Source organism: Pavona decussata, unplaced genomic scaffold (assembly GCF_977016875.1).
Source record: "Pavona decussata unplaced genomic scaffold, jaPavDecu1.1 SCAFFOLD_84, whole genome shotgun sequence".
Lineage (NCBI taxonomy): Eukaryota > Metazoa > Cnidaria > Anthozoa > Scleractinia > Agariciidae > Pavona > Pavona decussata.
The window spans coordinates 1281530-1309359 of record NW_028145502.1 but is presented as its reverse complement, the minus strand read 5'-3'; the positions used below and the strand labels follow the sequence as shown (position 1 = coordinate 1309359).

Sequence of the window (27830 nt, the reverse complement as noted above, 5' to 3'; positions counted from 1 at the left end):
ATAAAAGGAAGTTTTCATTCATATGCAAACAAAGCTAATTTTCACATGAAAAAAGCTTTGCCTTGCACTCACTTATGTACAGAAATGCACCTAACCCTGATTTTGGGTACTTTATATTAGACAGACCTTTTTGTCGTTTTCACATGACTTCATGTTTGACCGAATTAATTGTGTTTTAGTAAGAATTTAGGGTAGGGGACACTTTGTGATGTCTCTTATACAATTCCTGCATCTCATTAGCGTGCATTTCTGGACACATCTCCGCGCACTTAGCCTCGCTTTCAGAATGAGGTTCAAAACAACTCGGAAACGGCCTATTGACTTTGTTTTGATAAAAACCTCAATCTTTTCTTATGTAAATACAAACTATTTGGCCTACATATGAAACACATGATTGAGAGAAAGTCAACTTCAGCCTCGCTTTTGCACAAAGGCCAGGTCACAAAGCACACAACTGTAACGTGAAACATTCCCCAGTTATCAGAATCTGCGATCCGTGATCACGTGTTCCTCTAGCTACTGTGTTCCAGACGAGAAATATCCTGAACAAGTATAAAAAGCAAGAACATATTCTTATTAATAATTAATAATAACAAATTAATAATTTTACTTCAAAATAATATGATGAAATTCATAAATATAATTAACTGCCATTATATGTAGTTGATTCAATCGGCTATTTCCGAGTAGTTCTGAATCTCCTTATGAAAGCGAGGCTATTAAAGTGCAAATCGTTTCATATGGAAGTTAGTTTTGTTTGCACGTGAATAAAAACAATGCACGAAGCCTCGCTTCTATAATGAGGTTGGGGCCTTAAAATCTGACAACGTTTATTTTAATAGCTGTATAAATGTTCATGAAAGTGAACGCGAATTTCAAAAGTTCACGTCAATTTCGATTGTGTTTATTTCTTCGGAGCGATAATATTTCCATGACCTTAACGATGAAGACTCTCAAGGAATTTTTTAAGAAACAGAGTACAAAGCCATTAGTTAGTTTTACTGTAATTGTTTTCCGTCAATCCTGTTTCTGCTGTATAATTTGTAAAAAATTTAATTTGATTTATTTTGTAATTGTAATTATTGTAATTTAACAGGGAAGAGCCACCCAGTGGATCTGTTAATAAACCATTATTATTATTATTATTATTATTATTATTATTATTATTATTATTATTATTATGTGCAACGGTAAACACAAATTTCTGTGACGCTCATTTCGATATTTTTTTATTCCAAATGCTCGATCTTATTTTTAAATATTGGCAGTTGAAAAACTTAATAAAAGCTCTATTTGTTTAGTAAAACGCGATAATTGAATATATCGCTAACAACACTTCAGTATGTCTCTTTCAAAGAAGTCTTTCTCAACTTCCATGTTTTCAGGATGAAATGCCATTGGAAAAATCACCGTACTTTACGTTACTTTTCCTCTACAAAATATGACATCCCCACAATCGTGCTGGACTTGGAAAATTTTCGTTCTCATTCGCACTAACTTTTGTCATTCTCCTTCAATTCGAATTATTTCGAAATACCGTATGCGTAATAAACACAAGCGTTTCAGTTTCAGTTTATTTTTTTTGCCATTATTCTTGCACATCGTTACAAGATAAATATATATTAAAAAGAGAGAGAAACATATGGCGAGAAACCATCGGGGCTTATACGACCTACAGAATCCTCACAAAATTACAACTTTGAAATCAGGATTTTAGGTGTAGCTTATTAAACTTATCAATACATTTAGCTTAAAAAGCAAGGACACAATCAAACACACACAGGCAGCAAAACATAAAACAGCACGTTCGAAACAGGAGTAGTCCATTTAGCGTTAATTTCGTATAATAATGTACAATACGTGAACTAAACAAACCTGAATTTTTGTGCACAAAAACACAGAAGATTACAAGCATGAGGATTCCGACCGTAAAGAAAGCAACAGTCAAGCTGAGTAGTATGATAACTAATCCTGTTCCTACAAGACATAAAACGTACATAAGAGGAAACATTTGAGCGATTTTCGCCGGACCTTTAGCGTGCGGTCAAATGTGACGTCACACATCGGGAGGAAGCGCCCAGCGAGGTCAGTCCCAAGCCTCGAAACACAAAGCTCGGCTAATTCAAACAGCGCGATGAGGTCTGAGAACGAGGCTGTCTATGTACATTTGTAGGGAGGAGGGGAGGGGTGGGGCAAGAGAGGGAGGTTATGAACGTTCCTCCTTCACTTCCGGTTACCAACCCTTTCCTTTGCAGCTATTGGTATTGCCACGAAATGGCCAAATTTTTTTAAAATTTCTCAGCCTTAATGCTGTTTTACCCATTTTCTCCGTAAGCTTTTTTTAGCAAATCAAAAGACCAACCCAGCCTCATACCCACGCGTTAAAACGACAATCAAATAACGATAATCAAACGATATAGAGCGTTTTCATTCACGTGACTACCGGCTATATTGGTTTACTAAAACAAAAGAAAGTATTTGCATAAAAATAGAGTTCAATTCCCAGAGGTTTAGTTTGGGACACCAACATGGCCGCCATTTCTTTGTTTTGGGACGCCAACGTGGCCGCCGTGACGTCATGTGGAAACACTCTATAGAGTATTGTTATGTCGGCCATGTTGCAGGAGCTTAACAATAAGAGTATTTGCATAAAAAAAAAAATCTCGCAAAGGGAAATCATTCTATTGTTTCACTCCTCCAGTATGGCCGCCTTGAACAAACTCTATGACGATAATCAAGTTACTCACGTTTGGATTTTTGCGCGGCGTTTGTTCCGACTTCCTTGTTTCTTCTCTTAGTCCCTACACAAAGACAAACAAACGTAATCTTGGTAGGGGTACATTATCTCGCAGTAAGTCAGTGGTGAGAGTTGGGGGAGAAATAATTTCTCATTAAATAAGTTTTTAAAAATTTTTGTACACTGGATTCGCTTGAGATGACATAAAGCTTTCGGTTAGGCCTTTAATCCTGATCAATAAGTAACCTCGCCTCTGGAAACGAGGGTAGTAGATGCGTGAGTGAGATCCCTTGGCCCGAAGGGTCTTGATCCCCCTCTCCCCTCCCCCGCCCGTGCTCTGAGGAGACTGCTCCAAATCGGTGGGAGGTTGTATCTTATTCTATCCCCACACCGATCAAGGCTGGGACGTCTCGTCTGGATAAAGATTGCCTCCCTTACTCCTCTTTCAAACCACTTCGGTTCCACCGACAAGATCTTTGTCGTATTGAAATTAATGCTATGATTCGAACAGGCGGCGTTTATGTGTTGTGAAATCTCCTAGTAATGTAGCTTGGTCTCCGATGTTCATCGACTTGAATCGTGTTTAAACGACCGCTCTGTTTCTCCCCAACATAGCTTGTATCGCATGATTCACATAGAATGCAATATACAAAACTGACCACCCTTTCTTTTACAACAGAATCTCTTGTAATACAGTGAACAGAAGGTACCAAATAACCTACCTTTTACTTCCAGCTCGGCAGTTCGTGACGTAACCTGGCCTGCGACGCCGTTGTCTGCAAGACAGTAGTAATTCCCTCCATCGCCTTGCGTCACGTTGGTGAGATTCAGAATGGAACCCCATGGAAATGCCTCTTCACTCTCATTAAGTTTTACCCAGGTGATGTTCGGGTCCGGGTGGCTTGATTCTACAACACATCTTAACGAAACTGCTTTCCCTTCGGTTGTGGTATGATCTTTAGGATAGTTTGGATTCAGCTGTGGTGGATCTGGATTTAAGACGAAGAGATTGCTAAAAGATTGTTAGAATTCACAGCCACACGTAATTTATCACCTTCGAGTTACCACAGCCAGGAAAGCAATTTTACTTCTCAAGCATTCAAACCTTCGGCCAACATTTCGATTCTACTCAATATTTTATTCAATAGACCATTTCCAAGTTGCTTTGAACCTCATTATCAAAGCGAGGCTAAGTGCAAAGTTTTTGTTATAAAAATTGGTTTTCATTCATATGCAAACAAAACTAATTTTCATATGGAAAGTTTTGCACTTAGCCTCGCTTTCATAGTGAGGTTCACAGCAACTTGGAAATGGCCTATTTGTCTCCCCTCGGCGTAAGGTTATGGTATAATTCCTTTCATCAGGCTTGACTCCTTTTAACCAAGCCACAATGTCTACTTTTATCCCTGTTAGATATTTCTCATGGTGTTTTTTTTTCTGTGTAGACAGTAGCTTTTTCTTAGACACTTTCTTAAAATACGGCCACTGCTTCTTTCCAAGTTGGAAAAAGCAGCTTTTGGAATTTTTCAATAGCTAACAAACTGAAGCTACTCAGTTTGGAGGTTTTTGAGCAATTCAAAACGCTCGAAATTTATTGATTAGCACTTTTTAGGACTGATGCTTCGCTTAGAGTTGAGGAGTTTGCCAACAATAAAGAAAACAAGCTAGAACAAACAATCTACTCGTTCCATAAAATGGAAATTAGACGAGTTTAAATAGAAATTTTAGCCAGTGCTTGAAATTTATTTTTAAATGAGCAATTCTTCAGCATGTCCTGGAGATATACAGTAAACTCCTGACATCGTCCTCTCTGGCCTATGATTGGGTAGCCTGTGGTATTTAATGAGCATTTTTTGTGAGGAAAACAACAGGCTACTTACACTGCACGTCAACAGTACTCATCCGGGAAATCACAGCTGCACCGATGCCATTTGTAGCGACACAATAGTATCTTCCCGCATGAAATCTCGACACACTTCTAAATGCCAAACTGTAGCCGCTAGAGATCTCCGTGAGTTTTGCTGTCGCATTGTACCATGTAATGTTGGGTTGAGGATTTCCTGCTAACACTACACATTGTAGAACAAGGTCTTTGCCTTCAATAATTGTGTGATTGCGAGGGAAGTTCACATCCAAGGATAATGGATCTGTCAAAAACAACAAGGACAAGTGGTATTCAATCTTCTTTATGAATGACTTTACTTTAGTGTCTAAAGTGTTTAGCTTCTAGATCCATTAAAAACCTTCCAGTCCCTGAACACCCCCCTTTTTTCCTGGTCTAGATAGGGTCAAGTGATTGGCTTAGCCATATTAGGCTACCTGGTCTTCATAACTATTATGATCACGTGTCTACGTCGTTGTCTGAACTAACGGCAACCTCGAACCTTGAAAAACATTAGCCTAATATTTTTCAAGTTTCAATCCATACCGGGCTACTCTGTGTCTGGCCAGAGGCACTAATCAACGGTTTTATTGCACTGGGGTGATAATTTACAACAAACTTGACAATTATTTCGTTGTTTCTGCTGGCAGACAAACATTTTTGGGTGTTGAAATGACAGCAAATTTGCGTGATACTTCCCCTTTAAGGGCACCAAGGCTCGCCAAAAGCTTGACGTTTGGGTAACTGGAGCTCACAAGGAGAATAATGACTAGATGGCTGGCTCGCGGACCTTCAGATCAGAATGTGAGTATGAGATAGAGAACGGGTACAACTTTTAAATTTCAAATCAGTCACATCCCCAAAACTCTCGCTCCTTTCCGTTGTTTACCAGCAGATAAGGAGACCCTAGAAACAAGATTGGTGTGACAAGCGGTTCAGAGCGGAAAAACGCAAAAAGCATGCGCGAACTCTGCGTGAGGGCTGGGCACCAAAAGTTTAAAAAATGGAGGCAATTTTAATTTTCTTATTTTCAACAATTTACTATGCTACCGCAGATATCTCGGTAAGTAGCGATAATTATCCCACACAAGAAGATAGCTGCAGATGTAACCTTGCTGTGGTTCGATTTTCTTAGGGCTTCTTAGACTTTAAGAAAGATTTTCAAACCTTCATTGTTCCCGCGGCGTGTAAACAAATCGCCTCCAAGTGTCTGTTATTGTCATGGACCTTTTTACAAAAAGCGACTATATAAGCAAACCCCTGAATATTTAAGGTCGAGAGCTCAACTCTAAGAAGAAAAATAGTTAATCGTTAATTCCTGAGTTTGCCAAAGTATATAATTGTTTGCCAGAGTGGATTTTTAATTTTTTTCGCAAGGATCTAATTATCGGTGTCGAGGGAGCAATTTCATGCGATGCATCTAATACTTTCGATCTCTTAGTATATTGTACTGTTTTATTTCCTTTAGTTTAGTTTATGTCTCTTCAATATATTGTATATTTCTTTTTGTCTTTCACTGCCCGCCACGATTAGCTTTCGCTACTTGCGGTCCAGTGTAATCAGCTAAAAGTTGATTATGATAAACACAATAAAAAAGTTTGTTTTTGACACGGTGTGTGTTCATCTATCTAGTAGGCTCAGGTCAATTACACAATTCAGATGTGCAACAATATTTATCTGTACAGGTCAACTGAAGGCAGGAAAAATATCTTTAGTTACGGAAACTTCGCAAATAATCCTTTTTGTCATAGTGCCTAGCGGGGATTTTGAATTTGTTTCACAAAGCCTTCCGTAGTCGCACTCTTGCCATCATTCACTCGTCGCGCAATTTGTTTTAGAAACGAAAAAATAAATAAATGCCTCCAGTGAGCAGAGGTTGACCAGCTGTAACTTTTTAAATAGAATTTTATTTCAATTTCAGTTGTGCTGACGCCAAATATGAATTGTCTTGTAACGGAGAAACATAGAGAATTAAATAGAGATGAAGCTCGTGTAGCATAGTTACAAAAGAAGTGTCCCTTTGCTGTGTTTATAGTCATGTACCGGAACCTGAACCGCAAGTCCAGTTTTCGTTCTTGTCCTTACACGGTGTTGGTAAAATGCCCGGTCCGATTTTATAGCATATTTGATGAAATTGGACAAAACGTAGATGGTAAAATGTATTTTTACCACAAAAGCCACCGCTCAACGATACAACAGAATCGAACGGCAGCGTTTTCAGTTTACTTGCGCCCGCGAACGGATATGCGCAGAAAAATTGCGCAGAACGTTTTTCCGCTCTGAAGACAAGCGGTTATCTTAACCATGTAAACTAGATTTGAAAAGTTGTACTCGTACTCAACTGGGCCGGGTTGTTTAACGTGAGCTTTGATTCAAGTTTAATTACTAATCGGTAAAGATTCTTTCAAAAGATTTTTGGCCCTCAGTTTTGACTTAGACTTTTCTTTACCTTTAGCTTGAAGTTAGGCTTTAAAACCACTTTTAAAGAGCGAAATGAAAACCTCGAGTAACTTTTAATCATAGATTAACGTTAATCGGCTTTCGAACAACTCGGCCCTGGCTCGTACTCGTAGTCAACTATGAAGGTTCCTATTATCAAAGCAGGCAAAATCCTTTTCTTTTATCACAAACCGTTAAACCATGCCACTTATCACAGATCTGTCAAGTTATATATCAAACATTCGAAAGTGTGTTTCATCAGATATCCAAACACTGAGAAGAAGGTTGAAAAAACGAGGCGCAGCCGAGTTTTTTTTAAACGACTTCGAGGTGTTTGGATATCTGATGAAACACACTTTCGAAAGTTTGATATGGCTTCTCAAATGATCAAAAATTCTTGAAGAAATTCAAGGCTAAAGTTGGCAAAATTTTATGGTAATTAGGAACATATATCCAAACGATGGTCACAGTAGTGATTTTCTTTGTTTTCTCTTGATGAATTATTAACGAGTCTGAGAAACACAAATAAAGGTCACAGTCACTTTCTATCGTCGTTCCCGTGTGTTGTGACTTCTGCTCGCAAAGGACTGTGTGGCCATGCACCTAACTTCGTTCCCAGGAGAGACCCTGGGAACGACGTTGACAATGCACCCTAAAATACGACACTCGGAAACAACGTTAATTAGGTGCGATACTTACATAATACATCAACTGTAGAAATTCTTGATATGGTGGCTTGTCCGCCGCCGTTCTCAGCAACACAATAATATTGTCCTGCATCAGACCTTAAAATATTTTGAAAAGTAAAGTTTTCTCCCGTGGCTAGGGCTGTGCTGTTTGAGGAAGCATTATACCACGTGATGTTTGACGGTGGATTGGCAGCTGTCAATTTACAACGAAGAGTAAGATTCGTGCCTTCTACCACAGTGTGATCACGTGGGTAGCTAGCATTCAGAGAGGGTGAATCTGCAAAAACAAGAGTAATCAAAGTGTTCGATATTATGCTAAAATCTGTGAATATGATAGGCCAAACCAACTCTTTCGAGGCCTTTGAAGAATTTTCATTCAGTTGGTAACAAATAAAGAGGAAATAGGCCATTTCCGAGTTGCTTTGATCCTCCTTAAGAAAGCGAGGCTAAGTGCAAAGCTTTTATTATGAAAATTAATTTTCATTCATATGCAAACAAAACTAATTTTCATATGAAAAGCTTTGCACTTAGCCTCGCTTTCATCATGAGGTTCACAGCAACTCGGAAATATGGCCTATTGAATTAGTCACCTCCTATACTAATCTCCCTTTGACATTAAAACTGTCTCTAATATTATATCAGTAAAATATTTAGTGCCTTTTCGCTTCAAAACAATCAGGGCGCACTACAAAAGAGACTAGGTTCTTCCACACAGTATACATTTTAGTTTTGTATGTCGAGAAGTTTGAACTTTGTATAACTACCAAAGATTTGGCTACTGTAAGCCAAAGATTTACTCTAATAGACCTTTATCACACGGCGGCCATGTTGAGTCTCAAGAGAATAAAAAGCTTTGATTTTGCACGGCAAGCCTCGCACTGAATTCGCGTCTGGCCGAGGCTTGCAGTGCGAAAACAAAGCTTTTGATTCCCCCGAGACTAAACATGGCCGCCGAGTGATAAGGGTTTTTTTTTTTTTTAAGAAAACGTATTGATTTAACATGATTTAAACAAATGCTGTTTGCTCCGACAAATATGTCCAGGAATAAGGTTGAATTTCGAGGGCTTGCCAACGTTAGCGTAAACATGCACTTTAATTTAAATTATTAAAGATTTTTCCCTTCTTTTGATTGCTTCCTAAGAATTTGAAATCAAAAACATTTATTTATATGCTGTTAAAGGCAAAATCTTTGTTACTTAATTTGCTACCTTCTTAATAAAAAAAACAGCCAAAAATAGCATAGAAATAAAATTTAGCAAAAGTAACAAGGATCTTGCCTTTAATGTCATAACTGCACTTGGAGTCTGTAACTGTAGCCTGTGCAGGAGATCGTCACTTATCAGCAATGAAGTAAATAACGGTTGAATTAATAAGGGCAGCCTCACATATTCTTTACAATAAAAGGTTAATGTTCACCAACATAAATTACTTACATTGTACATCAACAGTACTGATCCTGGAGGTCACAGCTTTACCAATTCCACTTCTAACAACACAGTAATATTTTCCCGCATCAGATCTCGAGACGTTTATAAAAGTTAAGTTGGCTCCATAGGACAGCGCTGTATTGTTTGTTGTATCACTGTACCACGTGATGTTGGGCTCAGGATTGGCAGCTGTCACTCTACATTCAAGAGTGAGGTTCTCTCCTTCACCAATAGTGTGGTTGCGAGGATAGATGGGATCTAGTGATGGAGGATCTAAAAGAAATGGGAATCATTTTCAAGATCAGTCTACAGTACTCTACTGCACGAATGTGCTTGTTTTGTTTCTCCTCAAAATTTTAATCTCGAATCAGTTTTTAAAAGTTTTGCATTTCAGTTACATTAACGGACTTACACTGTACGTTAACTGTGCTGTCTTCTGATCTTACATCTTTACCAACTCCATTTCGTACAGCACAGAAGTATTTCCCCGCATCAGATCTCGAGATATTTACAAAAGTCAAGTTGGCTCCATAAGACAGCGCTGTATTGTTTGTTGTATTACTGTACCACGTGATGTTGGGCTCAGGATTGGCAGCTGTCACTCTACATTCAAGAGTGAGGTTCTCTCGTTCAACAATAGTGTGGTTGCGAGGATAGATGGGATCTAGTGATGGAGGATCTAAAAGAAATGGGAATCATTTTCAAGATCATTCTACTGTACTCTGCTGCATGAATGTGCTTGTTTTGTTTCTCCTCTTTAATCTCGCATCAGTTTTTAAAAGTTTTACATTTCAGTTACATTAACTGTCTTACACTGTACGTTAACTGTGCTGTCTTCTGATTTGACATCTTTACCAACTCCATTGGCAACAACACAGAAGTATTTCCCCGCATCAGATCTCGAGATGTTTATAAATGTCAAGTTGGCTCCATAAGACAGCGCTGTATTGTTTGTTGTATCACTGTACCACGTGATGTTGGGCTCAGGATTGGCAGCTGTCACTCTACATTCAAGAGTGAGGTTCTCTCGTTCAACAATAGCGTGATTACGAGGAAAGATGGGATCTAGTGATGGAGGATCTAAAAGAAATGGGAATCATTTTCAAGATCAGTCTACAGTAACCGCTTCTTTTTGTTTCTCCTCTTTAATCTCGCATCAGTTTTTAAAAGTTTTACATTTCAGTTACATTAACTGTCTTACACTGTACGTTAACTGTGCTGTCTTCTGATTTGACATCTTTACCAACTCCATTGGCAACAACACAGAAGTATTTCCCCACATCAGATCTCGAGATATTTACAAAAGTCAAGTTGGCTCCATAAGACAATACTGTGCTGCTTGCTGTGTCCCTGTACCACGTGACGTTGGGCTCAGGATTGGCAGCTGTCACTCTACATTGAAGAGTGAGGTTCTCTCCTTCAACAATAGCGTGGTTGTGAGGATAGATGGGATCTAGTGACGGAGGATCTAAAAGAAATGGGTAAAATTTTTAAGATCAGTCTACAGTACTCTGCTGCACGAATGTGCTTTTCTTAGTTTCTCCTCAAAATTTTAATCTCGAATCGGTTTGCAAAGTTTTGCATTTCAGTTACATTAAGTGTCTTACATTGTACGTTAACTGTGCTGTCTTTTGATCTGACATCTTTACCGACTCCATTTCCTACAACACAGTAATATTTTCCCGCATCAGATCTCGAGATGTTTATAAATGTCAAGTTGGCTCCATAAGACAGCGCTGTATTGTTTATTGTATCACTATACCACGTGATGTTGGGCTCAGGATTGGCAGCTGTCACTCTACATTGAAGAGTGAGGTCCTCTCCTTCAACAATAGCGTGGTTGCGAGGATAGATGGGATCTGGTGATGGAGAATCTAAAAGAAATGGGTAAAATTTTTAAGATCAGTCTACAGTACTCTGCTGCACGAATGTGCTTTTTTGTTTCTCCTCAAAATTTTAATCTTGAATTAGGTTTGCAAAGTTTTGCATTTCAGTTACATTGAGTGTCTTACACTGTACGTTAACTGTGCTGTCTTCTGATTTGACATCTTTACCGACTCCATTCCCTACAACACAGAAGTATTTCCCTGCATCAGATCTCGAGATGTTTATAAATGTCAAGTTGGCTCCATAAAACAGCGCTGTATCGTTTGTTGTATCAATGTACCACGTGATGTTGGGCTCAGGATTGGCAGCTGTCACTCTACATTGAAGAGTGAAGTTCTCTCCTTCAACAATAGTGTGATTACGAGGAAAGATAGGATCTAGTGACGGAGGATCTAAAAATGAACAAATAAATGACTTGAGTTTGAAAATTGTCCTTTTCTACCGAGATGCAGTTTATAGTATTTTATGGTAAATTTCCAGACGCTTGGGCTACTGTACACATCCACTCAATAAATTGTGCGGCAAGGGCAAAACGAGGCGACAAGGCAAAAAATGATTTTTAGGATAGTGCATATCACACTTCAGGCTTTTGGTGCAAGAAGCAACCTACTTAGAATTAGTAGCAAGAGAATCTCTTGTCAAGAAATAATCAGAAATTGGAGTCAATCACAAGAAAGATCACATTAAAAATTAGTCAGTAAACCAAGTTGGAGGTTCTGTCGTTAGATTACAACCATGAAAAAGGCTTTCAAAAATCGAAAAATTACAGACTTTGTATGGATTTGCCCGTGGGAGGGGGGGGGAGGGAGACCAGGGCCGGTTTTTGTTCGAAAGCCGATTAACGCTTAACTACGATTAAAAGTTAATCGAGGTTTTCATCCCGTTCGTTAAAAATGGTTCTGAAGGCTAATTTCAAGCTAAAAGTAAATAAAAGTCTAAGTCAAAACTGACGGCCAAAACTCTTTTGGAAGAATCTTTATTGATTAGTAATTAAACTCGATCAAAGTTTACGTTAATCCAGGATTAGTTTAATGGGGCTTTGAACAACTGGGCCCAGAACTGAAAACGGGTATGAATTTTAAAGGCTAGGTCTCAAAAAGGGTACCAGAAAATTACATATTCTGGTCTGAAAATAGTGTCAGGGTTTGGAGAACCGAGCTGCACACCCTTACCAAAAACTCCGACCCCCTCCCCTCTCCGGGATGACAGTACACCACAGGATCACTCCCAGCAATTGTGAGTAGAGGAGAGGGGAGGAGAAAAACGGGAGAAATTAAAGGGAGAAGGAGGTAGACGATGGCACGCTGTCGAAGTAGAAAAAGTTTGGCCGTACTTACACTGAACATCAACTCTGCTGATTGTTGACACTGCAGCTTGGCCGATCCCATTGTCAGCAACACACTGGTATTTGCCTGCTTGAGATCGTGAGATACTGAGAAATGTCAAACTGTCTTTATATGATATCACTGTCGTATTGGTGGAAACATTGTACCACGTGATGTTTGCCTCAGGATTGGCACCTGTCACTTTACACTGCAGAGTGAAATTGGAGCCTTCGGCAACTGTGTATTTACGAGGATGAGTGGCATCTAGTGACGGTGGATCTGCAGAAACGAAAATAATTTATTTTTCCATTTTTTTACCATAATTGCCTTTTTTTAGTATTTAGTCTTGTATACAAAAGATGTTTGATATCTTTTAAGCCAACACCCCAAAAATGTGATCAAAGTGTTCATGGATATGTTTCCTTATTCAGACAGGTTGCTTAATAACCAAATAAAGTCGTGACACCAAGATGCACAGAGTTGAGTCAGAGCGCTGTAACACCTTTAAATGTCTTGTGTGCGTTTGCCTTTTGCAGTCACCCAACCCTCCATATAGTCACCCTTACCTTACCATAAATTATATGCCCTTAACTTGACTTACGTTTGTGACAGATGAATAACTGTAGTGCCTGAAAAAAACCCTCAGAGCCAGGTTTGAACCAAAATGACGTGTAATTCAGAAAATATCTATACCCCCTTTCCATGGAAGGAATTTTTCTCTAGCCACCCCTCCACCTCCCCCCCCCTCTCCCCCCACCTCCTAACCCAACTCCAATTCCTCTGAGATGAGGATTTCCACCCTCTAAAACTCTGGATATTTTAATCCCTTATGTGGGGAGGGTGGATCATATTTATTTTCTTGAACTACATAGACAACTTCCAATTAACTCAGTGACCCACATGAATAAGTTCGTTATTTGAAGCCGTGCTTGACTGGTATGAGGCGAGGCCTGCTATCACTGCACTGTTCTTGTTCTCAATTAGCTAGAATAGGCCATTTCCGAGTTACTGTGAACCTCATTTGGAAAGCGAGGCTAAGAGCAAAGCCTTTCATATAAAAATTAATTTTCAAATGAATGCAAACTAATTTTCATAATAAAAACTTTCCACTTAACCTCGCTTTCATAATGAGGTTCAAAGGAACTGGAAAATGGCCTATTACTGCAGTACTCACATACTTACACAACACAGCAACATACACAGCAGGTGATTTAACGGACTCCACACCATTGGTCACTATGCAGTGATATTCGCCTGCATCAAATCTTGTGGCGTTGATGGTGAGGTTTACAGAAACCGGAAATGACGTGTTACTTCCACTGTTCGTTATCCAAGTGACGTTGAATTTGCCGGTATTCCCCAGAGGACGACATTGAAGAGTGAACGGGTTTCCCTCTCTAACTGTTTTGTTTCGAGGGAAACGGTTGTCCAGGGCTGGTAATTCTGACAGAAAGGAAAAAGTATGGCAGATCGAACTGAATGGGCTTTGGTTTGACATCAAAATAATTATGTTCACAAAAACTTCACAAGGAAACCCTGGACTTTCTCGTCTAACTCGGGAACGAATCCGAAGTGCGCTCTTAAGGGCCTGGGAATAGATCAGGTGTCTCTTGAGAACTCATTAGGCCTTATCACGGTTTTCAACGCCATTTTGACGAGTAGGCAAACACGTCTTGGTAAACAACAGTGTTTGTATGGAAATCCAATGACAAATAATTTTCATAAAACATCGCTTCTGAAAAATTCATGAATTGGAAACTTTTGGCACTAGAAAAAGGATTTTAAGAAAAAAATGTGGATGGATGTAGCTGTGCCAGAAAGCGTCCAGCCGTGTTTTGAACTTTCCATACATTTCCCTGTATTTTTTTCCCCTTAACTATTTTTAGTAGCATGCAGTTCAGGGCTGCTTCGGTATACAAACAAATGTGTTTGCCTTCTCGTCAAAATGGCGTCGAAAACCATGATAAGGCCTATTCCCCTCTTTGTATGCTATCTACATTTTCCTTGTATTCTCCGATACACTTTTTATCGGATGCCGTGTTAATTTGAACGCAATTTCATACGTGCCTACACAAAAACAAGTTGTATATAAACTCTTGTATATGGCTATAAGAACATAAACGACGTCTGCGTTTTCGATAGAGACAGGAAAAGTATATTCGAGATACAGTACCAGGGCCCCACTCTCGATCGAGATAGTGTTTAAAAACTACCAGCGGTTTTTTTTTAACATTTTGTCACGTGACTCAAACCACCTCAAGTCGCGTGACAAAAATTAACATTTTACTACTTGAAAAAGATTCCGCGAAAGAGTCAAAAGTTTGTACGCTACAATGTGTTTTTGGATCCTGAAAGCTAACTTGTTTTCTAAAGGAAAATACGTCATATACCTTGAGCAGGCAACCAATCAGATTGCTGAATTCTGTACATGAGAGTATATTAGAAAGGTTCTTAATGCGGTGTTACCCCTTAGCTAGTAGTAGTAGTAGCAGCAGCAGCAGCAGCAGCAGCAGCAGCAGTAGTAGTAGTAGTAGTAGTAGTAGTAGTAGTAGTAGTAGTAGTAGTAGTAGTAGTAGTAGTAGTAGTAGTAGTAGTAGCAGTAGTAGTAGTAGTAGTGGTGGTGGTGGTGGTAGTAGTAGTAGTAGTAGTGGTAAACAATAATAATAATTATAACAACATAAATAGTACCTCTTCCGTAGATCTCCACTCTTAAACACGGCCAAGTGGAGAACGTCAACGGATAAAGGCGGATGAATCTGGCGACGAAACTTGAGCTGTCGTTCAGTTTATTCCGTACCACAGAGCCACCATCAGCATTTCCTGGGAAAACCTACAATGAGTTGCAACTAAGGTTGTTCCACTTAACGGAAAAACATGACCAAGTTTGGTAACCACAAGACATGTTTTGGCGCCAAACATTTGAAGTTAACGTTTGACAGCAGGACGTTAAACGAGCTTTCGCATCCGCTGACGTAAGTGTTTGTAACTGAAGTTTAAATGAAACTGTGCTTATCCTTTGCTATGAGAAAGGTTTTCTTAACTCGATGAAAAAAATGTTTTTGTTAAAGCACCCGTTTCTGGAAAACAGTTTATATTTTGTACGAAAGTTTCCCGGATGTACATGTAAACTTGAGATGCTCTGTCATTAAAATGACAGAGCATGCCATATTTGTTACAGAATTTGGCTGTCTTCCTTTGTGACCTGACTGGTCAGATAAATATTGGTGTCATCGAATTTTATAATCCATGTCATCCGCGCGCTCTTATTGGACAAAACGTACCACGTGTTACAAAATCTACCAACGGTTATCAAGGGATACACCTCATCAGATTCGATATCCGTTGAATGATTTTATCTACGAGAACAAAACAAGCGAAGAAGTCATATTTTCGGTTTTGTTCTTCAAAGTGTAATGAAATAGAAAAGCAGAATGATGCAAGACATCTTACAATAGACAGACGAAAACGATACGAATTCGTTCGTGTAGACAAGAATATTATGCTACATTTTCGGCCAAAGGAAACCAGAGACTTACGTAAACGCTTACTTAAGGACGGTGCCTACTTTTGTTACTGCGCATACTTTCTGCGCATCTCGAGATATTCAGGTTTCCTATGGTTGGTGCCCATTAACACAGGGATATTTTTGCGTGGTTTAAAACAATGTGGAGAAAGCAGAAATTAGCAAGTGCTTTCGGCATCCAAAAGGAAAATTGGGGGTAACCATGCATTTTTCAGAGATAATAAAGCTTCAATTTGGAAAACAACGCCATACCGTGATTGCTTTATATTTTACTACTTTTTGGAATAATTGTTGCTTATTTATCTCTAAAAAAATGCCTGGTTACCCCCAATTTTCCTTTTGGATTTCAATAGCCCTTGCTAAGATCTGCTTTTCCCGCATAGTCATAAACCGCGCAAAAATATCCCTGTATTAGTAGGCACCGTCCTTAACAGTGCATCAATGTACATACCAAGACGGCTTTATTCTCCAGTGTCACATTGAACCAAGTCGAACCGTTCAAAGAATACGTAACCTGGTAACTAGAAACAAACCAAAACAGCGTGTGATGGCCTTGAGTTTCTACTGCGCAGACTCGGAAAGGCGTCGAGAGGTCGATTTGGATGAACTCGGAGCCAGCCGCAGCAGATGAAGGACACCACTCTTTGTTCCCGCGAATCTTTGCCATATATGGCTGGTTTAGCTTCGGATCGAGGACTGAAGACGCCTGAAAGTTACTGTTGGGCAGTGAAGCGGACAGAGGGACGTCGTACGGAGAGCAACCTAGAAATACATTGAACCAATCTTGTTCACAGTCATGCCTTTTGATCGCCGCAGTTTAAGGGATTTGCAAACATTGCTACTTAGCTCGCAATATGCGTAAATTGTCGGAAATTGGAAACTCTCTGCACAACTCCCAAGTTTCCAAACGCTGGCGACTAAAGCTTACGACTCCCGCAAAGTTTCTGATTTTTCAATATATTCGGATTTTGAATTAAGTACTGTAGAAGCTTTTAAAAAGGAATGATTTTACTGCTGATTAACACCTTGAGTTAACTTTAAAAAGAAAGTTAGTTTTCGAGGTATGGTTTCAAACCTTGGCACACTAAAAAAAGTGCTCATAGTGTTATTTCGAGGGATAGTTATATTAAATATATGTCATAATCATAGCAATCTAAGATTTTTTATTAAAGGTTGTCAAGAACTTATATGAGAACTCTAATTGGAGCAAAATGGCGGAGATTGAACAAGGCCAAAATTACTATCCAGCGCCGCTACACAAAGATTGTGAAATCGGTTCTTATATTAGAGCGGTTTCCAATTGAGTGTCGTAAAACCAAAACCAAAGTAATTACTCTGGCCAATCGCAACAGATGTAAACAACACAACGAGCCAATCAGAATTCGCAGCAAATACATGAAACTGGCACCAAGCGCGGGAAAACGCGTGCGGCGCCGTTAGTTGAGAAACTGGCGCGAGTTTTGTTAACCAATCACAGAGCGTAGCAATGCAAACCCAAAGCAAACGCGAAATTACTTTCGACACTCAACTGAAAACCGTTCTATTAATTGTTCCTTGACAGTCTAATCAAGAAAAGAATTTTGAGCTCCAGAGTACACAGGGACAAAACAAATGAAACTAAAGACAATGACTGTCGCAGGAGATGTACATGGCTGTACAATCTATGCGACGGACTCAACTTTAGATGATATCTCTCTCGTGAATGAAAACGAAAGTCAGTTACCCTCGGTTTATTTCCTTGTAGATACTAAAAGCTATCAAGCATTACTTTCTGTCGTGAGGTATTTATTACGCTACAAAATTAAAGGTTCTACCTTTTGAATTTTGTTTGTTTGAAACGTTTGAGCAACACTTTCCTGAGGTGCCGTTTAGTTATGCTGTATCAAGTGGTATGACCGTGATGTTTGTGTTCGACTGTGTGTATGATGTCGTGAGGTGTAAGCCTTCAGAACTATTTGAAGTAATCCATCAACACATTCGAGATTATTTTTTCCCAAACCCAGTGGGTTCTCACAATTAACCTAAGTGAAGGAGTAAAAGTGTTTTTATGGTGACCCAAACGTTTGGATTGCCGAGTAACTGACTACCTGGTTTATCAATCCCTGTGTCCTAATTGTGCGACAAAGTGTATCAACTGAATTTTTTTCATTTTGCGGCGAATTATCTCATCCAACTAACTGTAGACCATCTTCGATGTGCTAGCATCCACGACAAACTTCGAGGAGCAACTCTCGCAATGTAGTGAGTGGCACGAATGTTAATCGCTTCATAGTATGCAAACCATTCCGTTAATACTGGGGCATTGTGGCCTCCACTGGATTTGAGCTCAACGCTTAACGTTGTTATTCAAAAACAATGTTAAGGACAATGCTTTGCACCGTTCATACCGAAATGGATTGTTCAGTGCTGGCAACGACTGGAAGTTGAGTGTGCATAAACAAACTGTAAAGTCATACAGATGAGAGTTAATTAGCTCGATACCGTTCAATATCGAGCAAGAAATTCTTACCTTGATTTCTTTCAGCAATACAAAACATGTACAATGTCAGAATGATTACTGAAAACATGACGATGCAGTGGTCAGGAAATGAAGCTCAGTGTGAGTTTACAACCGCAATGAACAGGAAGATATCGGCAGTTCAAACGTTAGTGCCCGCGGTTTAATACCCTTTCTGTCTCAAGCAAAATTGTCGCGCGTCGTCTGTGTAAAATTAAGTTACGAAAATAAGAATATGCTCAAGGTGTTAATAGCGGTAATAATTTAAGAGAAAAAACAATGAATGCCTTTGGATCAAGTACCGCTTTTGTAATCTATAATAAAGACTAAGAAAGAAGACAAATTAAGAGTTCTTTTCACATGAAAATAATTGCCGTCATGTTTTATAACCCGACTGAACGCAATTAAACAAAGTATGGATAATGAACAAGGAAGAGAGAAGCTGAGAGGAGTTTTCCTAAGTGATGTTTTTTCCAGGAGTGAGGGAATTTCTGGCAAAAGTGATTCGGTTTGGCATAGCCGCGAAGTTGCTAATGCAAACTATAATTTAGCTTTATTTCATTAATTCAAAGGAATTTCAGTACCGTAACAACGATTTGTTAACGAACTGTCAGAACGAACACAAATTAGTACATAATCACCAGGCCCCAGTTGTTCAAAGAGCGGATAACTTTATCCAGTGGATAAGTTGTTGTCCAGCAGATAAAGTGTATTAGTTGGAGTACGTTTTATCCGCTGGATAGCGATTTATCCGCTGGATAAAGTTATCCGCTCTTTGGTCAACTGGGACCAGGGCCATGAAAGTCTCGCGTTGCACGATCGTCTTACGTCATTTATTTATCATTTCCATGGTTACGTAAAACATTGGCCGTGGTGCATCACAGCAAGGACCCTTTTTAAAACCCGTAAAGGAGGCCTTGTGCAAGCGCTCGCATAAAGCTAGCTCGTCCTGTCCGGCCACCCGAGCTTTAACGTTGGGAAAAAAGGTTCAATTATTGTCGTCTGGGCTGGAGTGCTTTTTGCGGGTACCATGACTTTCTTAACCACGTTTACTGAAAGTTTTCACAAACCTATTCTTCGAAAACCAACATGAATGATTTATGCAAAATGCAACAACTTAACATAAATCATAACATCATTTCTTTCCAATGATTCAAATCGCCCTTTTAGTTTGTTCAGCTTTGGTCTTCAACCAATGATTAATTTCTAATTATTAACGTTGTGTCATCTGTGTTTAAATTTTGCGTGAACTCATATCTTTTTATTACAAAACTGATTGCTTAGCTGTTAATATTTATTTGTTTTATGTTTCGGTAATGAATATACACAAGTCAAGGAGTTTATTAAGCTGGAAGACAGCGAGAACACAACACGGGGAATTGAACAGTTATGAAACCATCATTCGTCCTTTGTTGTTTTCTGTTTTTCTGGGCAGTTGCAGCTGGTAAGACATGTAACTAGAAAGAATAATTAACTTTCTCAAATTAATTTTCTCAAATTCTCAAAAACAGTACCATTAGAACCTCTCTTGAATGAATTGATAAAGAACTTTCATTTGAATGCTCACAATATAAAATTTCATCCACAGACTTAAAAATTAGAACCACCTTGTACAGCAGCGACAGCAAAATAAACTGCACCACAGGAAAGTACTGCTCAGTAGCTTTCAGTTGAATGGTCACACTTTAGGATTTCACCGATAGACTTAAAAATTAGAATCATCTTGTACAGCATAATAAACAGTACCACAGGGAAGTACTGCTCAGTAGCTTTCATTTGAATGGTCACACTTTGGGATTTCATCCACAGGCTTCCATATAGAACCGCCTTGTACAGTATTAACAGCACCACAGATTAGTACTGCTCAGTCGTAGCTTTCAATTGAATGGTCACACTTTGGGATTTCATCCACAGGCTCAAAATTTACAACCACCTTGTACAGTATTTGCATTTAAATCGCTGAATTTAAGGGTCCATCCACAGACTCAAACAACGCTACGAGGAAGTACTGTACTAGAGCTTTCACTCAATTCAAAGGCAACACCGTTGTAATTTCATCCACGTACTAAAAGATCAAAACCCATAATTTAGGTGGATATTACACTGAGATTTTAGTAAAATTATCGCCAAGAGATCACACCGGAGTCACGGAATGATCTATTGTTTCTGTTGAACAATTCCATAGTGAAATTAAAGTATAGCTGAGATTCAGTTGCTCGAATGATTCGAAACATTGGGATACATTAGCAGTAACTAACCACTACGAGCCACTAACGAATTTTTTAAATACTGTTTTCTGTTCTCAGAAGGAAAAAAAGGTATAAAGGACAACTTTCACTTGTTCTTATCTACAGCGGAAAACTTTGTAAAAAAAAAGCACGATAAAACATCCTATGATATAATAAAATATAAGATACGATATCATATGATATTAAACATGATATTTCATCTCAGTTTCGTTTGCCGACATCACGTGAAAACATCCGAAGAAACCGAAGTTGACTCTAGGCCACCAAAATATCCGAACATGAATCGAGGTCTTTCGAAAGTTCCCGAAGATGATTTGAAGTCCTCCGAACATAACCCGACTTATGTACATGACACCTTAAAGCTCCCCAAAAGCAGTGAGCCTCGAAAGTGAAGCAGTACTGAAAAGTCTGCTAATTCGAACGTTGTTATCTTGTGTAATCCGAACTCTACAGCACAGTCATGTAATTAACTGATCACTGATATTGATTTACAGGCGTAAATATTCCACCAGACCTAGCTCATGGATCGCGACACTGCATTCGGCTTGGCGGTGATGAAATTTGCAAGGTAAAATGCGACGAAGGCTTTAAGCCGGAAAGACCACATGCTAAGTCTTATGAATACAACAATGGAAAATGGATCACTGACCCACAGGACTATGAATTCCCCTGGGCGGACTGTGTTGCAGGTAAGGACAGCGGAGCTTCCGCACGAGGCTGTTGATTGTTTTGGTTTTGATTGAATGGGCCATCTCCGAGTTCTGTTGGCTTAGGGGAGCAGGGATGGCACAGTGGTGAGAGCACTCGCCTCTCACCAATGTGGCCTGGGTTCGATTCCCGGACTCGGCGTCATATGTGGGTTGAGTTTGTAGCTGGTTCTCGTCCTTGCTCCTAGAGGTTTTTCTCCGGGTACTCCGGTTTTCCCCTCTCCTCAAAAACCAACATTTCTTAATTCCAATTCGGTCTGGAAAATTTCCCCAATCAGTGCTCTGCGCTAAAAACATTGACATTTAAAAAAAGTGATTTGTTTATTTTGAACCTTATTACGAAAGCGAGGCTAAATGCAAGAGACTAAGTGCAAAGCTTTTCATGTCAAAATTAGTTATAAAAATCGATTTTCATAATGAAAACCATGCATAATACATAGTAAGGTTTAAAGCAACTCAGAAATGGCCCATTAGATAAAAGCACCTGACTTTGATATTACTGCATTTTATATGACAAACTTTTGTCGAGCGGTCGTAAATATCGTTTACATGAGAAACTTTGAAAATGTCGTGTTTTCTACATGACATTTTGAGACGTTGGTATGGCTGTGTTATACAAACATCTCTACCATTAATACAGCATGTTTTTAAATAATCCTTGAAGGTAGATTTTTATCCATTTTGCTTTTAAACGGCATTTCTTGGAAGACAGATAGATCCTTATCACTCGGCGGCCATGTTGAGTCTCGGGGGAATAAAGAGCTTTGTTTACACGGCAAGCCTCGGCCAGACGCGAATTCAGTGCGAGGCTTGCCGTGCAAAAACAAAGCTTTTTATTCTCCTGAGACTCAACATGGCCGCCGAGTGATAAAGGTCTATTAGCTACACCACAAAATGACGTAAATAAAAGAAAATAAAATGCCATGATAAAAAAAAAATTGTTTCTAAAAGATACTCTTTCAAATTCTTTGTTGCTTCTGTTCATAGGGTGAATTTGATAATTTTAATTACAACAATCTCGTTCCCAGATTCGAATGTTTGGTTTATCAACAGAGTTGATAACTAAAGGTAAATTACCCACCGTAAAGAGATTCGAGTGCTGACGTTTCGAGCGTTAGCCCTACCTCGGATTTGCTCTAACGAATGGCTAACGCTCGAAACGTCATCACTCGAATCTCTTTACGGTGGCCAATTTACCTTTAGTTATCAACTCTGTTGATAAACCAAACATTCGTTTCCACTCCCCACCGACGCAGCACCCCCGGGGGGGCTCTCCTATGAAAGGGGCGCGGATGCTAGCTGTCTCCCTTAGGGGTGTAAATTTCGGATTTTGGTCTCACTTAGGGTGTTCTGCAGTAAAACGCCATTATATTTAGCCGTGAAGGTCTCGTTTAGGGTTGAACGCGAAAAGTTACTGTATTTTTTATTTGTCTGTCTGTTTTTAAAATGGTCTCTTTTAGGGGGTCAAAAACGTTTGGGCCATGTCCAGGTTGGTCTCCTTTAGGGGTTTAATCAAAACTTCCGACGCCACTTTCATATCAGATTTCCCCCCCCCCCCCTACCCCCCGGGGAAGCACCGTAGCTTCTCTAGAAACTTATCCCCTTATCCATTGGTTCCCTGATTGTTTCAAGAATATAACGATATAACAAAAACAACAATGCCACTACAATAGTCGCGCGATTCAGTTTTGGGTGACAACTGGCGATAATTTAATATTCCAGTGAAGCGTATTGAATATTCTTTGATTTATACTTATTACTTTGTGTATAAACTTGATTGGTATTAGGTTTACGACAAGTACATTCATGCGTGACTGTTTATTATAATAATTATTTGTGATTTGTAAAAAGGGAGTGATGCTTTATCGATGTCTGGTTTTAATCACGAAATGTTGGCTATGTATTTGAATTGGCCCGGCATAAAATATCTATATTTGTTATGTTTTCTTTACAGTTAAAAAGTAAAGTGCCAAAAAGTCAAGACTACGATAGAAAGAAACAAGACACAAGAGAAGTTATCGTGAATGTAAAGTGACAGAGTGTTCCAGCGTGTAATAAAGCTTGAAAAGCGTCATCTGAAAGAAAAAGATCCTGTTTACTGCTCGCAAAGAAATTCCGAAATAATTTAGCACTTGAAGACTTAATCCTCAGTGCTGCCCAATAACTCTCATTTGTTACAATGTCCACACTTTACGATTTCGTCAACGGACTCAAAAGTTTGAAAATCTTGTACAGCATAATTAACAGCACCACAGGGAAGTACTGCTCAGTAGCTTTCATTTGAATGGTCAGATTTTAGGATTTCATCCACAGACTCGAAGTTAGAACCCCGTTAATTGTACAGCACCACAGGGAAGTACTGCTCAGTAGCTTTCTTTCGAGAGTCGCAGTTGAAGATTTTATTGACAACCTCAAAAGTAAGAACCACTTTGTGCAGCATAATAAACAGCACCACAGGGAAGTACTGCTCAGTAGCTTTCATTTGAATGGTCACACTTTAGGATTTCATCCACAGACTCAAAAGTAAGAACCACCTTGTACAGCATAATAAGCAGCACCACAGGAAAGTACTGCTCAGTCGCTTTTATTTGAATGATCACACTTTAGGATTTCATCCACAGACTCAAAAGTTAGAATCACCTTATACAGCATAATAAACAGCACCACAGGAAAGTATTGCTCAGTGGCTTTCATTTGAATGGTCACATTTTAGGATTTCATATGACTGAAAAAGTGAGTTCGATCCCGGGGAAAGGGGGACTCCCATATAAAAGTGACGGGGGTCATCTTGGTACCCTTTAGGGGTTACAATTTGTGGTTTGATATACCGTACGGTGCTAAAATCTAAAATGACTTCCGACAGAGGTATAGTGGTACCTTTTAGGGCATTGAGCCTAAACTTATGAGAGGAAGTAAATGCAGTCAACTGGTTTGGTCCTCTTGGGAGTAAAAAAACAGAATTCTGGTACCTTTTATTGATTCTTTTCAAAATTCCGATGATCATCCCCCCCACCCTGGGAGCTCGACATAGGTTACAGAGGTTAGGCTTGGAAATGTTTACTCTTATTTAAATTGTTCATGGTGACATCAATTATCATTTGATCAATTGAAGTTATTTTTCATTACAGAATTTCTATAGCAGCAGAGCGGAAAAGAATAATGAAACTTCATATTTTGATATAACGTTCTGCTTGAGTTGCTGGCTGATAAATCAAAGGCAACCGATCGATTAGCAAGTCAGTCAGTAATAATAATAATAATAATAATAATAATAATAATAATAATAATAATAATTTCTATAGCGCAAATTGAACTTAAGTTTTCAAATGCACTTTACAAATAGTATCAATGGTCGTTCAACCTACTGGCACTGGAAACGAGAATGATTCTTCAATTTTTGTTGCTTTATTATTCAACACATAAAGCACAGTTTTGTTGCAGAAAAACTGTGAACGATCTTCGTTTTGCCGTTTTTTTCTCCTCCACACACGAATTTACGTATATCGCTGGATATCTGTTGAGTACGGACGACGAATAGAGCGGTTTTCAATTGAGTGTCGAAAGTAATTTCGCGTTTGCTTTGGTTTTGCATTACTACGTACGCTCTGCATTGCATTACTACAAAACTTGCGCCACTTTCTCAACCAATGGGGATCCAAACCAAAACCAATCGTGTTTTCGCCATCCGCGCTTGACGCCAATTACATGTATTTGCCTTGAATCAATCAATCAATCAATCAATCAATCAATCAATAATCTTTATTTATACACGATAGATATTAAAGCGACGCTTCGCTTGTGGGGTCGTGTCTAAATTGGCTCGTTATGTTGTTTACATCGGTTGCAATTGGCCAGAGTAATTACTTTGGTTTTGGTTTAACGACACTCAATTGGAAACCGCTCTATCGACAGCACCATGATCACATTTGGCAATGTTACAATGCGTTGCATACTCCCGAAACCTTTACAGGTAAGAAGGGTCTTCAGCACTCACGAAATTAAAATCCGTCATCTCATGGACCAGATTTTATGAACAATGGACCTGCTGTTTTCTCAAATACCATCTACATACCTGAAAGAGGCTCAATATTTCTTGGTAGGCTAATGCTTCATATTTCTCAATCTGCGGGCTCTTGTGACGCAATCACGAGAGAGCAATAATAGCGTATTTTGTACCACTGCTTTAGCTAGAAAGAAAAGTTGCATAAATTAAGACACCTGTCCAGAGTGATTGCATTTATTATGCAAGAGTGGTCTTTGTACTACTCTAAAAGGGGATTGGCTAGCCATTTCTGAGGCAGTCAGTCAGTCGGTCAGTCAGTCAGTACTAGGCAGTCAGAATAGAATAGAATAGAATAGAAACTTTATTAACGTGTCAATGCCTTATAGCCTGGAAAAATCCCATACTTATTTGGGGACACAAAATAAATAGATACTAAAAAGTCAGCAGGTCAGCCAGACAGCCAGCCAGCCAGTCAGTCATTCAGTCAGCCAGTCAGCCAGCCAGCCAGCCAGCCAGCCAGTCAGTCAGTCAGTCAGTCAGTCAGTCAGTCAGTCAGTCAGTCAGTCAGTCAGTCAGTCAGTCAGACAATCAGCAAGTCAGTCAGTCAGTCAGTCAGTCAGTCAGACAGTCAACCAGTCAGTCAGTCAATCTTATCATGTGAGTTGAAAAGGTAATTTTACTCGTCAGGTCTGTCTGACAGTCAGCCAGTCAGTCAGTCAATCGATCTTATCATAGAAATAATTTAACAAACGTCTGTCTGCCAGACAGTCAATCTGTCAGAACTTGTCAGCCAGTCAATCAAAGACAATCAAACAACGTTAATCAGTCATCGATTGATCAATACACCAATCCGTCATTTATTTAAGTCCACAATGTAAACTTGTAGCTAATGAAAAATTTCTGTTTGCTTCAATTTCTCCCACCTGTCTTTATATTTAACACCGTCTTCTCGCTCTGTAAGTTGCTTGACTGTTGGCGTTAATTCATTTGCTTTTCTTGTCGCTGTTTTCCCAACCATTTTGCCATTACCAAATTTCCTTAGAACCAGCAGACAGGAAATAATTTCAAGACGATCACGACTTCTTTAATGTAGACATGCTTTGAATGAAAATTCATCTATCTTCAGTACAAGTAACAGAACCCGCTAGTGGGTGCAATAATAAGTGATATAATTGCAAGATGGATAGAATGGTGAGAATGATACAATAAGTGACACAGGCAAACTCGGAAAAAAAATCCGAGTGCTCCTATCAGGGGTCGAACCCAAGACCTTCCGATGACTAGTTCGGATGCTCTACCACTGAGCTACAGGGGACTCGTGGGAGGTAAGGCCATGAAACTAGGTTCATGGGACAAAAATCCTGCATACTGCTGGGATTAGATACAATGGTGTTAAGAATATAACTAATTACAACGTGTCAAGAAAACTAAAAAACGAAAAGGAAAAAATATACTGAGTAGACAAACAAAATAGGCAATAGTTAAATTTTTCATGTCAATCTTTCACTGGCTATTTAGTTTGTTTGTTAGTTGTGCCGAAGATGGATGAAGTTTTAAAAAAAGTCATGACCCTCTTGAAAATCATTTACTATTAACGTTAAAAATGACGATGGTCCTACCTCGTATATCTCTGACGTCGAGGTGAGTAATGATCAGCATCCAACTTCTCCTTAGAATATCCTACTTAATCAAAAATACAGGTTACGAGAATATGGCAAATGATCGCCAAAGGAAAAATAGTCCTGAGCTTTAAACGAATTATCTCAATTAGTACCGTACAGAATATATCGAAAAGGGAGAGGTTGATCTGCATGTTGATCCAGTGGTGCATGAATCACCGTTTGGCAATCCAAAGAATGGAAGACAGCTTCACACGTTGTTGTTAGTTATTGACCTGTACAGTGTAAATATGTCATAGAATCGTACATTTTTATTACTGTTGTTTGCTTAGCTGCTAGCATATATTTGTTTTGCTTCAGACTAATATGAGCAAAAGTTAATAAGCCAGAAGACAACGCAAAACCTAGAACTAAACTGCTTGAAGAGCTATGAAGCTATCCCTGATTCTTTGCACTTTGCTATTTTGCTGTTGCGTTGAAGCTGGTAAGACGTTCAACTTGGTCCAATGTTTTGCGAGATTCAAGATTTTGCGCATATGTCAGTGCTCTTTAAAGCCTGGTTTTCTCTAGCGACGCAAGCACAAGAATGCTTATTTCACCGTAAAAAAAGGCCTCGACGCAAGCATAAGCACAAGCAAAAAGCACAAGCACAAGGATCAAAATTTTTCCTTTTCTTGTGCTTGCGTCGCGTTCATTTTCACTTGACATAAAGCTCTTATGCTTGTGCTTAATTGAGCTTGCGCCCGTGAAAAATTTTGATCCTTGTGCTTGTGCGTATGCTTGAGTAGAGGCCGTTTTCACGGTGAAATAAGCACACTTATGCTTGCGCTTGCGTAGCTAGTGAAA

At 39.2% G+C, this 27830-nt stretch overlaps 2 protein-coding genes across 3 annotated transcripts; one reads left to right on the top strand and one right to left on the bottom strand.

Annotated features, from left to right (window-relative positions):
* Positions 1 to 271: 271 nt before the first annotated feature.
* On the bottom strand, positions 272 to 27069 carry LOC146475334 (cell adhesion molecule CEACAM5-like). Of its 2 annotated transcripts, XM_085115734.1 has the most exons (14): positions 26289 to 26422; positions 25435 to 25549; positions 16361 to 16671; positions 15075 to 15216; positions 13569 to 13829; positions 12399 to 12665; positions 9587 to 9853; positions 9181 to 9447; positions 7758 to 8024; positions 4618 to 4884; positions 3460 to 3726; positions 2748 to 2801; positions 1876 to 1977; positions 272 to 542 (listed from the first exon to the last, which is right to left on the bottom strand). In XM_085115734.1, the coding sequence occupies exons 3-14, from the start codon at positions 16574 to 16576 to the stop codon at positions 517 to 519; spliced, it is 2403 nt and encodes an 800-aa protein (XP_084971860.1). In that variant the 5' UTR covers positions 16577 to 16671; positions 25435 to 25549; positions 26289 to 26422; the 3' UTR covers positions 272 to 516. The 2 variants fall into 2 exon arrangements, with proteins under 2 accessions (XP_084971860.1, XP_084971861.1); XM_085115735.1 differs by lacking the exons at positions 4618 to 4884; positions 26289 to 26422 and adding an exon at positions 26985 to 27069.
* LOC146475335 (uncharacterized) lies at positions 19739 to 23472 on the top strand. Its single transcript, XM_085115584.1, has 3 exons — positions 19739 to 19850; positions 21150 to 21344; positions 23317 to 23472. Exons 1-3 carry the CDS (start codon positions 19796 to 19798, stop codon positions 23325 to 23327), a joined length of 261 nt encoding a protein of 86 aa, XP_084971710.1. The 5' UTR covers positions 19739 to 19795; the 3' UTR covers positions 23328 to 23472.
* Positions 27070 to 27830: the final 761 nt, after the last annotated feature.